Source organism: Osmerus mordax, chromosome 11 (genome assembly GCF_038355195.1).
Source record: "Osmerus mordax isolate fOsmMor3 chromosome 11, fOsmMor3.pri, whole genome shotgun sequence".
NCBI classification, from domain to species: domain Eukaryota; kingdom Metazoa; phylum Chordata; class Actinopteri; order Osmeriformes; family Osmeridae; genus Osmerus; species Osmerus mordax.
In genome coordinates, this window is record NC_090060.1 from 11,494,154 (window position 1) to 11,506,860 (window position 12,707).

At 41.6% G+C, this 12,707-nt stretch overlaps 1 protein-coding gene across 1 annotated transcript in view; it reads left to right on the forward strand.

Annotated features, from left to right (window-relative positions):
• The window catches only part of igsf11 (immunoglobulin superfamily member 11), a 63,612-nt gene extending 56,459 nt beyond the window's left edge, over positions 1-7,153 (forward strand). The window contains exons 4-6 of the mRNA XM_067246676.1: positions 2,947-3,064; positions 3,949-4,096; positions 5,609-7,153. Of these exons, the coding sequence (XP_067102777.1) occupies positions 2,947-3,064; positions 3,949-4,096; positions 5,609-6,104 (762 nt within the window). The 3' untranslated portion in view covers positions 6,105-7,153. The remainder of the gene's footprint in view (positions 1-2,946; positions 3,065-3,948; positions 4,097-5,608) is intronic.
• The last annotated feature ends 5,554 nt before the right edge of the window (positions 7,154-12,707 follow it).

Below are 12,707 nucleotides of genomic sequence, written 5' to 3' on the forward strand. Positions count from 1 at the left end.
TTCAGTGATCTCAGTATGTGTGTGTGTGTTTAAATTGTTTCTGACATTGAGAGGGAGATTGTACTGTACACCTGTACTGCAGTGGGTGTATATATGTGTGTGTGTCTGTATGCTATGTAATGATGTGTGTTTGTTATGATTATGCTTGGGGCTTGCTGTACACCTTGTCTACCTTTTATCTCTAAACCCCTCCCAACTCTTATGAAGATCTGCTAGGCTTAGTTTGTTGTAAAAAATATGTTAGAATTTCAAACCAGCCAATCAAAATAGAATGTCAATGATCTATCATGTCCTACCAGATGTTCAGGGCAGTTGAGTTGGGAGGATCTAAGAGATAGAGGGCAGTATGTGTGCTGGTCACTGTTTCTCCTCTTCTTTCCAGCTGTGAGCACAGCTCAGTGTCTGAACTTCACCTCCACGCCGCCCTCTGATAATATCTGGAATTCTTTAACACTTTTATATTATTTGGGTATCCTATCTGATGTGCTGGATGGGTGGAGTTTGCAGGTCTGGGGTCGCACATTGTGTTGCACTGGCCATAATAGAATCAAGCACAGATCAAGTGAAAGAATTCCAGATACTGTTGAATCCGGGTCGGATCACCATCATACACTACTGATACATTCATCTCAATGCTACTGTCCTCAGGGACATATTGACAATGTTGTGATGTTTCAGGGATCTTGAATTTCCTTTGGCATCAAGAAAATGATTTGAATAGAAATTGAAACACAAGAACATGATTGTCTTTTCTGAAAACATTTGAGGGCTTGAACATCCAGGCACTCAACAAAACTATTGTCAAAACATAATACTGGAACTGCTGTATGTTGCTGCATGTGTCTGAAACCCATTCACACTGCATAGGAGTGAGCTTTTTATTGAGTTTTGCTGAAAAGATATCTGTTTCCTTCTCAAGCCCTTCTCTCTCTCTCTCTCTCTCTCTCTCTCTCTCTCTCTCTCTCTCTCTCTCTCTTTCTCTCTCTCTCTCCCCCTCTCTCTCTCTCTCTCTCTCTCTCTCTCTCTCTCTCTCACTCACTCACTCACTCACTCACTCACTCACTCACTCACTCTCACTTTCACTCTGTTGTTTTGGGCAGTAGACGTTAAGCTGCTCAGTTCCATGGCTCTATCTCTTTGCAAATAAGCACAGAAGGATGGAGAGCCAAGGAAAAAGAGACAGAAAGAGAGAGAGTATAAGAGTGAAAGAGAGCGAAGGGGCAGTAGAGAAATCTAGGTCAGCAATCTGGATCTGAAAACTCTCACTATGTGCTCCTTAAACTCCCAGGGCACAGTGGGCTGTTCTTAAAGGCAGTAGCATGTTTCGAAAGTAAGCTCATGCACAGAATATAATGGTTATTTTGTGAACCATAATCTTACCTAATGTTCCAGTTGTAGGTAAGAGGATCGTAAGGCCGGAGACGCTTGGTGTTTGTCCCCGGCTTGGGAAACCCAATACAATTCTGGTTAGATGTTCAGGGAGATAATTGACTCGTTAACATCTGACTACAATTTTAGAAATGTGCACAAATGCGTTACCTGTAACCTTGAGCGCTAAACAGTTAATGACATGAAACTCTGGCGTAGGTAAAAATCGTCTACTTAATCAGAGCATCGACCCTAAAGTATGCGTGTTCACTAATCAGTCGTTTATCATTACTATAATATGGATTTAACCATAGTAGACCTAGTATGTAAACCAATCACTCAGAGGCTCCGGTAAATTCCTTCAGAGCATGGAGATCCACTGTAAGTAACTCAGAGGCCTTAGGTTAAAACCTAAGTCTATTTTTATAATCAGTATTAGTCGCATCAACCAGACTAGATCAAAGTTTTCACCGCCGTAGCGTGATAGATACGTTTCAGGGAGAACAAGTAACTTAAAATGCACAATAATAGTTTATTATCTAAATAGTAAGATAATCAATACAATGATAATGAAATATCATCAAATACAAAACATACCTTCAGAGCAATGCTTAACAAAGGTATTCACTATGAAGACTAGGCACCTAACGCACTGGAGCTTGTAACGTAAACAGAACTCAGTGAGTGGTAAAAACGTCTTCCTATTTACACCCAAACCTGACTAAAATGGGGACACCGGTCATATGACTGAAAAGTTGTCTAACGTCTACAAATTCAAATTGGATCATTAATCAAGGCTGCAGTAGACCAAGCGGTGCCCTTGCAAGACAAGGGAATATGTTAAACACATGTTGGTTTGCTGCAAGCACAAACTGTAAACCCTGTAAATGTACATGTTACAGCAATACAATTATTTCTAGAATGTAATACATAAAATAAGAAATAAAATCATATCAAACATGACATTAAAAGCTGTTTAGAACAATATTTACAAGACCACAACTTTTAATGATAATTTCAGAGTCTTCCTCGGTCCACCTTCCTCTTCAACTGTTGAGATTGTTGAGACTGTTGAGATCCTTCCTCTTCAACTGTTGATTAAGGTGTGATTGTCATTTTAGCATTCAAGCAAATCAACGAATGTCCCAAACGAGTGTCTGGGTGATCAGTGACAAAGGGGCTGCCAAAACAGCCCTACACAATGGACTAAAAGAGTGGTAGTTTGGCGCCCTCTAAAGGTGTGTTGTTGCAGTGGTCATACTAAGACCCTGGAAGCAGCACTGTTCATTTTGACCTAGATGATGACCAAGAGTTTCCTGTTGACTATAATACAAATGATTGACAATAGAGTCATGGTTACCCTAGGTTACTTTTAAGTGTGTGTGTTTGTATGCCTGTCTGTGTGTGTGTTCCTGTCCGTGTGTGTGGACAGGAACATCTGTGTGAGGATTTGTGCAAGCGTTACATACCTGGATGTGCATGCCTGTGTGTGTGCCTGTGTGTGTGCCTGTGTGTGTGTGTGTGTGTATGTGTGTGTGTTAACCCCCCTTCCTCTTCTTGTGTGTGTCCCCAGACCAGATGCAGGGGACAGTCACACTGAGGAACATCAGCACCAGCACATCTGGATTGTACCAGTGCATCTCCTCCAACGCCATCGGCAAGAGCACCTGTCTGCTCAACCTGCAGGTGGTAGCACGTAAGTAGCTCTGGACATTGTGTAAATTATAACAACATAAAAGGAAACATTTTTGGACTTGTAGAAGGGCCTTGCTGCAGCCCACACTCTTCATAAAAAGAACGCTGTGTAGAACCATTTTGACAATGTAGGGTTTCAGACAGAAAAAGCCTTTGAAGGTCAGTTAGAAAAAGTATTTTGTTAGATTACAAATTGGTCTATCTGCTCTGAAAAGGATTTTTGGGAGTGCAAATCCACCTGTTTGAAATGCCATGGACAGCCACTCAACCAAATTGAATCATTTGCTTTTCGACTGACAGGCATGTTTTAAGTGGGTACAGAGTGGGAGCTACCTGATTAAACTTGCAAGAAGCTGGTGCACGTTTCTGGTGTACGTCTGATGCCATTAGCACCCACTCCCCATATCCATCCATCCATCCCTCTCTCTCCCTCCTCTCCCTTTATTCAAATAGTTCACATGAAGGCTTGAGAGACACAGAGAGAGAACGAGAGAGAGAGAGAGAGATTCAACCAGATTTTAATGATTTATTCATGTTGTAATGCTCAAGAGCCCTAAAGTGACTCTGTAGACCTGCAGGCACAGACCCTGGGATTTAGTACTTCTGCTGTGAAAGAGGTATTACCATCACGACTGAGTCCCAGTTCAAGACAGACATTTTTAGACTTTCATTTTTCATTAAGAGGTGGGGGGGGGGGGGGGGAAGGTAGGCAGCATCGGAAACATGGCTGATATCCAAAACGTATACCACACCAATAATTTATGTGTACAGTAGTTTTACGAAATGAATGAAAGAATGAATGACATGCACAGCTACCCACTTAAACAGCCACCCACTCCCACATTACCACCATATTTGTAACCTGTGTGTCCACTGTCCCCTCAGCCCAGCCCCAGAGTGTGGGTCTGATCGCAGGAACCATCGCCACGGGCATCCTGGCTGTCATCATTTGCTCCCTGCTGGTGGTGGTCACGCTCTTCTACTGGAAGAACAAGAACAAGTACGAGGAGGAGGAGATCCCCAACGAGATCAGGTGGCTCTCCCTTCCATCCCTCCCATATCCATCTATCCAGCCATCCATCCATTCATTTATCCATCACTTCATTCATCAAATCAAATTGTATTTCACGGTTATACAATGTCACAAAGGGGTTCACAGATCCAAAAGCCATCCTAAACTCTCAGAGAAGACACGCCCAACTATCAGGGAGAGAAACAAAAAAAACCTTGAGAGGAGTAATTCAGTGATTCATCCATCCATTCATCCATCCATCCTCTCAATCCAGTCTTTCATTCATCAAGCTTTGTGGTCTTCAATGAAAATGTATACACACTGGTGTCTGTAACCAGTGTCTGTAGGCCTACTACAAATCAGCCATCCGGGTCGGTCTGGTTTATGCTCAGTTGATTATGTTCATATGAATTTTAAATGTACGACCCCCCACCAAAAACACAAACATTTTTAGTTCCCCCCCACAACTTTTACTCATCTCAACCATAATTCGTCATTTCAAACACTCTGGGAGTTCTGATGCTGTTAAAAATGGGCTCCAAATTACTCCCTAGATTAGCTCATAAATCGGTTTGAAAGATAAATCGTGGTTCAAATAGTCCGGTCCTGAGCGTCTGCATGGATAACATCTGTCTCATTTTGGGCTTGACTGCATCTCTGCATGCAGATGTCCTAGCTGGCGGCTTCACACACTTCACACTTCACAATCTTCTCTCAGACACAATCGATCACCGCCAAGCTGTACTCCAGTCAATATTCTTCATTACTATATTATTACAACAGAAACACTTTAACAATGGATTTGATTTTCAAGCATCATAGGCTATTTATGGTTGGTGTATTTATTTAGAAAGCAAATTATTAATAATTGAAATAGAATCAAATTCTTTCAGTGACTTTTTTGAAGTTCATCTCTGTATTCGAGGCAATCGTTGGGTAATTGTTGTTCAAGTTATTTGATAGGAGATTGAAAAAGACATTGGGGACTCTCAATTCTATTTCAAATCAGTTTTTAGTTTGTAGGGGGACGTTCATAAAGAGACTTCTAGCTGATCTGAGTGCAGCAGTAGATAGAAACCGACTGTAGGTCCCCAGCCGGCAGAGTCTTGCTCTTGCTGCAAGGCGCCTTCTAGCAGTTTGAAATATTAATGGGCAAATCATTATATGTTAACAGTAAATATTTTAAGACAATTTAATTGACAACCTCACATAAATCAAATGTATCTCTATTACTGTCAGCTCAAGTTAATTTAAATTGCCAGAAAGAGAGAGAGAAAGTGCTCACCCCATTGTATGTTTCATGAGTCATGATCGAATACCTTTCCTTATTTATTTAGATGTATTTCTTTGGATATTGCACCAACTTTGATTACAAATAGGCTTTCATATAGAAAACTGCACAAAGTATAACAAACTTGTTCAAAGAAAGGTGTGCTACAGTATGTCAAAGTACATGATTGAGATATGTCTGCTTTTCCATGACCTATCTTCTTTGCCCTTTGCTTTGCTCTGACCTCTCCCTGCTCCCTGCAGGGAAGATGACCTGCCCCCAAAGAGGTCTTCGTCGGCGAAAGCTTTCCATGCAGACGCCTCGTCCTCAGAAAACGACACGCTAACCTCCACCAACACATACAACAGCCGCTACTGGCACAACCCCAAGCCCAACTATGACACCAACTCCTATACCCGTTACAACGGTGACACCCGCCAGACCTTCTCGACAGGCCATCCCCCTGCCACCACAGCAGCCCCGGGTTCTGCCCCGGGGTCCGCCCCTCTTGCCCGCCAGGCCTATTCCAACGGAAGCCACACCCTCCCCCCACCCAAGACTCTGGTGGTCACCACCAACTCTGCCCCTTCCCCTCCCACCATGGTTCGGAGTAATGGCTCGGTGAGCCTGAAGCCTGTAACCATGGGCTCCCACGGGCAGCACACACACTCGTACGCGGTGAGCCAGGCCACGCTGGAGCGCATGGGCGCCGTTCCCGTCATGGTGCCGGCTCAGAGCAGAGCAGGGTCGCTGGTCTGAACCTATACCCTCCAGAACTTTCTGCCTGGGCCTCGAACCCTCTCTGAACCAGTTTAGGACTCACTCTCTCTGAGAATTGAACCCTCTGTGCACTGTCTGAGACTCAAGGAAGCAGCCTGCCTCCCTTTACTATGATCTCTTTCTATCCCTTTTTAACTGATATATAACTGGTTAACTCACAGTTCACTTAATGCCAACTCCATGCTTACTGGATCCCAATCTCAAGCAACATCCAATGTTCTGCTCCTATTGATCCTCTTCTGTGGCAGTTGTGGTCATGATGCTTTACTGATAATGAGTGGAATGACAATCACACAGAGAAGAACCGGAGGGACTGGAGACAAACTGGATCATCCCATTAGCCTCAGAACCGGGTCATTGTGATAGTGTGTGATTTCTGTGTGTATATGTGTCTGTGTGTCTGTGTGTGTGTGTGCGTGTGTGTGTGTGTGTGTGTGTGTGTGTGTGTGTGTGATGAACATCAGATGTGTCAAGTTTCTATTTCCTTGTTCTGTCATTGCTAACTCCTCCCAGGACACCCCTCAGAATGTGCATGTGTATGAAAGTAAAAAATGCAGTATTAGGTTTCTTTTAATAACTGTTGTTTGAATATTGATTTAAGCATAAACTGTTTGAGATTGATTTCTTCACAGTTGTTTTAAATGATCAAGATGACTTTTTTGGAAATGGCCTTAGAAGCATATAGATGGAAAGTGAATGTTTCAATGGGGAAAAAGTGTGTGGAGAGACAGAAATCCCTGTCACACGATTGGATGGGGTTACAGATATTGTCAATTTGCTCCAGATTGAACGTGTTCATATATTTTGATACTTTTCCATGTTTGTGGAATTGTATTTTGTTCTCTTTTCAAGAAAGTCACTGTATGGCGCAGATAATGTGATGGTCTCATGACAAAATGGCAGACACAGAGTGATAGAAAAGACATTTTCATCTCAAAAAGGGTTAAAGGTGTTGGTCTATGTTAACCCTAACCCTAACAGTCTACAAAACTAGAAGTAAAGGAATGCTTCATTCACTGAACTTTTGTAAGCACCCTCTCCGGCACAGTCAATTAAGAAATCTCTATTAAGATCTTGCCCTGGCAACTGCACATTTCTCTCACAAACTCTTCTCACAAAACTACATATGCCTGGAATTCTGAAACTTGAAACTACGTTTTAAGTCATGCAGACATTTTGGTACTTAAGCTGTCTGAGCTGTTTTTGAGTGCTGCATATGTACATGTTGTCGCTTTGTTGTGACCAAGTCTGGCCCACGTCATTGATGCTCTGAAGAGAACAGCAGGGGACATGTTCATACATCCTTTATAAGACATGAAAAAAACTATATTTGAAAGGGGTGGCTCTTGAAAGAGGCTAACTGTTTTATACTGTAAATATTTTACCTACTACTGGTAGACTAGATTGTCAATCTAAGAAAAAAGTCGGATGTCTGATGGATTTTACATCTCATGTGTCTTAATTTAAGAGGTCTGCTCTTTTCTGTCCTGTTAGACACTGAGGGCCTCATTTACTAACATTGCGACCGCAGCTTAATCTGCGCCTTTGCCCAACCGCAAATAGCGCACGGTATATTTCCGCATTTCGCGTGGTATTTATCAAACCAGATCCTCGTCGGGCAATCAGCGCCTTACTCCGCCCTCTAGTGTTAATTAGCGTGCCGTTAAAAGACGAGAGAAATCGCCTGCATGTTACTGCCACCATGGGTGATACGAGAAAAAGAAGGTTCAGCGAACAGGAGATAGAAATATTGGTTCACGAAGTTACAGCTAACATAAACATGTTACAAGGACGAAATCCACCTCTCCTCCCATCTCTTTGCGGCACACGCCCACTTTCCCTTATGCCCTCCCAGCAGCGGTAATCTGCGTTTTTACTCAAGTGCGCTGCCTTTGTAAATACGGTTTTATGTCTTTACCCGCTATTGTACGCCTGAAGTGGGCGCAATCCTGTTAGTAAATGAGGCCCTGATATTGTTTGGAGGGGCTGCTCGTCAATTCTTGATGAGAGGGGTTAGGTGCTCCACTGTGTTTCCACTGGCTAACATAAGGATTTAAGTGAAGTTGTTGTCATCAATTTAAACAGAAACAGTAGGCAAGTATGTACTTTTCACTTTTAACCTTTTAACAGCTTGTAAGGTTTGACAGGCCAGTTGTTTACTTTGCTGACAGTTTTCTTTAAACACCGCATCCCATTTGCTGCTACCAGTGAGACCACCTTTACCCCAGTATGGTTAGAGCTGCAGTGATTGGACTACTTTCAAATGCTTCTCCGTCGATGGCATTGATGTACTTAGCTAGCGAGGCCCTCCACTTCTTTGGAACTGTTCCATCCATTCCATTTGTTCAGACTAAATCAAGCTTGCCTTGATCAATTAGAGAAATATAAATAAGAGTTCTTGTTGACCAAAGTTTGCTGCCAAACAAACAAAAAAATCATTTAATAAAACACTTTTTTTTTTTTTTTTTTTTGCGGATTCCAATTGGGCCCTGAGTCTACCAACAAATCAAACTGGCACCATGTGGGGTCAATCCAGAAGACTCTGGAAGTATATATTTTAGGAACTTCATCAGATCTGGAATGGCATGATGTACACCCCTGAGGTTCATACCTCTGTCTTCTGCTTTAAAGGTTCCACATTTGAAAGTAATTTTAAGACTTGGAAGTGCAGTGATTTGGGGCTCAGAATGGCATCACTAGACAGTTTTTAAACCTAACCTAAAACATATTTTTTTAATTTATGTTTTTGTATGAACTTTCCAATACAGTATTATCTATTCTGTTCTTTGTATTGCAAGTCTTAATACTTGACTAAATCTTTAACACGAGAAAAAGTCAAATGGTAATGGTGTGATACCAATTATATATCAATTCTTAGGATAACCAAAAAATTTAACATTAAGGTGTACCCACAGTTTTTTAGTGTAATGTTACGTTTGCCATTAAATGATAGATGCGCTTCAATAAACTACATAATTGAGGAACATGGAAATTTGCTCTGGTACAAATTCATTAACGCGTATCCAGTCTTGTTAACTAAAGCAATATGATTGGTGGAAAGAATGCTCTGTTGACCTCTCAATATTTAAATAATTGTAGCAATAATGAACCGCCACAGAACCATCACAATTTACTTGTTGTTTAACGATTTTGAGGGGATTTCCCAGCACAGATTAAGGCAATTTCTGGATTAGACAACAATAATTTGATGTACAGGATCTGTAATCCAGAACAAGGTACAATCTGTGCTGGATTTTTATTTATTTTGTATTTAAAATTTCATTCGAAACCATGGCTGACACACTGTTCAGTAAATAATCAGGTAATAAGTATCTATCTCTACAACCACTTTTGCTGCGGGATGTCTACATGGAGTTACAAGAATGAGCGTGCATGTCTATGATTTGTTAATCTGCTTCTCTCAAGCCTGCGGCTGTCCACACTATTGTAAATCTACACATGCAAGAAAGACACAGCCATTCATCTTCACCACAACATCCTCATTCCACTAGCAGGTGTCAGGTTTGAAGTTGAGTGGGATGAGATAGTTTTATACGCCTACCCCAGAGACAGTAATGGTGAGGATAGGAGTACCCAAAAACTATCATCTCACTCTCTGACCCACAATCTTTATTACTGGAACACTCTAGAAGAACTGATCCCAGGCCATAAAGAAGATACACTGGTGCATAATTTGCCAAGGCCATAGCGACGTCAGGTTGTGTGCGTGTATATAGATAAATACAAAGTTATATTGTATTGCCAATAGTCATCTGTACATATGTAAAATAAGATCTTGTACTTACTGTTGGGTTGATATATAAAATATGTAAAATTAACACTGGAAGTTGTAGTGAAATAAATATTGTTAATATATTCCACTTGCAGTTTTTCTATTCTGTGGATATTTACTGTGAGTGCGTGTGGGTGTGTCGAGGGGCAAGTATGTGTGTGTGTCTCTGAACTGGGACTGAAATGGAGACCAGAAAACTGTTTGTCTGTACAAATTCTAAGCGTCTATGAAGTGTTCCTTCTTAAAAAAAAACTAAAAACAATACCCCAGCTCACCATAAGAGGGCACAGCTGTCTCACTACTCAGCGCACAAAACCACTTAAGTTTGTTCAGCTAAAACCTGCTGTTATATATTGATTACAGAAATAAATATGGACAGTTTCCAAGTTGCATATTTAACTTCCTAATCATAAACAACTTTTAATTAGACAGTAATCCTGACCAGAAATGCTAACAATTCTGAAAATAATTGGGTTATTCAAATAGACCAATGAGTTGATTTGATGTTAATGGACTTTATAGGTTTTGAATGCTACAGTGATGGATTTAGATTAGCCAAACAATTGTTTTTTTGATTAATCAACCACGCTCCTGTATTAATGTTGTGTTAATTAAAATCACTCTCTTCAATAATCTCTCATTAATCCACAAGGTGCTGTTTTTCCACGTAAGTATAATGCTAGTCTTTGTTTTCACCCCCTGTGTACTTTCCTCTAAAACACTCTTTCCGTAATATAGGCTCTTGTTCTGTTGTGATAAGAGAAATGGAGATTTGTGCTCTTAGAGATAACGCCTATTCAGGGAATTTGCACTTGAGAAGAGCAGTGAAGGATACATGGGCAGGAGAAATTGGGGTTAACGACCTTCAATGTATGACTTGGATTGCATGAATCAAAGAATTGTTTAACCCACATAATATCAACCCTGTCTAGTGGCCAAGCTCTCCCAGGCACATGCAGACTGTATTTATTATGCTTGGGCCTTCTCTCTCTCTTTCTCTCTCTCTTTAGTCTCCCTGCCCTCTTTCTCTCTCTCCCTCCAACCCTCCCTTTCTTAACCCTGACAGATGTCTTTACGGCTGGCCGTGACAATCTGCAGTATATATTTTAAGCACCTGCCACTGCTGATAACCATAGGAAGCTTTTAACTTTATTAAACTGTCAGGTGGCCACCATGTTTTATGTTTGCCCCCGGACTTACAGGTTTTTACATGAGACTCCATAAAATTGCCCCCTCAGCCTCCGGAAATGAGCAAGCGATGGGGGCACAATTTACTGCCCCCCTGCAGTCTCCAAATCTGAGACAAAGCTTCAGACTTGCATTAAAATATCCTATTATTCCACTCACAGATCAAATTCTAATCAGGCTTGGATCAATGTTGTTGGATCTTGAAGTGGAAACAGGCAAGTGACAGAAAGTTGTGATATGTTTTTAATCCAAAAGGTTATCGTTCACCTGATAATGCCACTTTTTAAAAGATGACAGATGATGAGATTTTCAGGAAAATACAAAGCCTTGTTAACTACCATGTTCTCCTCCCTTTTCTTCTCCTCGGTTCTACTCTACTTTCCTGTCTCGTCCTCTCCTCTCAGCTGAGGTTTTTAGACAAGCCTTCGATCTGTATGAGACACTGAAGAGCCTAAATGGCAGAGATTCAAACAAATACCATGATGTCCTCAAACGTTGTTTAAACTTGCTTGTAACATGCTTTAAGCGATACCTTAAAGACAAATAGCATGCAGTGTCCCTTTCCAGGCCATCTCAGTTCTCTAGCTTGGTGATAGAACCACCTTTGCAAACAAACCCACGACCCATCACCCACCTTAACCCCCCATCTCCATCAGTCGTTAAGCCCATGACAAATGACCGCCCACGGGCCAAGTCAGCCAATCAGGGTTCTGTCACATGTTTTCCTCTCAGCACCCAGTACGCTAGTCAAGAGAACACAACGACCATCCATTATGTGCCCAAATGCAGATTGATTTCTGTTAGCCGTGTCTACTGAACACCCAGTCACAGAATAGCCTCGAGCTATAGGCCTCTATTTTGGCTCTTCTTCAGCCCTCTATAACGCCCTTTGTGATTCATGGCCCTGTATGCCAGGGGATGCCTGACTGGCTATACTGGGGCAAAATAATTGGCCTCTAAATTAAATTGTCATAAAAGAATGTTCCTTCTCTCTCCTCACGCCTGTACTTTGCTATGTTCCTTTCTTGTTTTCTCTCTCTCTCTCTCTCTCTCTCTCTCTCTCTCTCTCTCTCTCTCTCTCTCTCTCTCTCTCTCTCTCTCTCTCTCTCTCTCTCTCTCACACACACATATTTTAGGCAAGGTTAAAACCAAAGTAAATCTTTAAGATGGATGTAGCCAGCATATTTGTTTACCTGGGAGAAAAGGCAAGCGACAAATATACAGAAAACACTCACATGGCATATGTAATGCATCGACAGAAGATGTATTAGGATATATATTTTTCCCAGAGCCCAGCATTGCAGAAAATAGGAGAACAGACTCCAACAGCACTCTTAAGAAGAATAACCACTATGCCAGCCTATGCACTAATACACCTTGAGCCATCTCGTGTCATTACTGTTGTAGGGTTATGGTGTGCTGAATTCAAAGACATTCAGAGACCTGCATTGGAGAATCAGTCCACAAATCTAGGATTAGGATATGTATTTTTCCCAGAGCCCAGCATTGCAGAAAATAGGAGAACAGACTCCAACAGCACTCTTAAGAAGAATAACCACTATGCCAGCCTATCCACTAATACACTTTGAGCCATCTCGTGT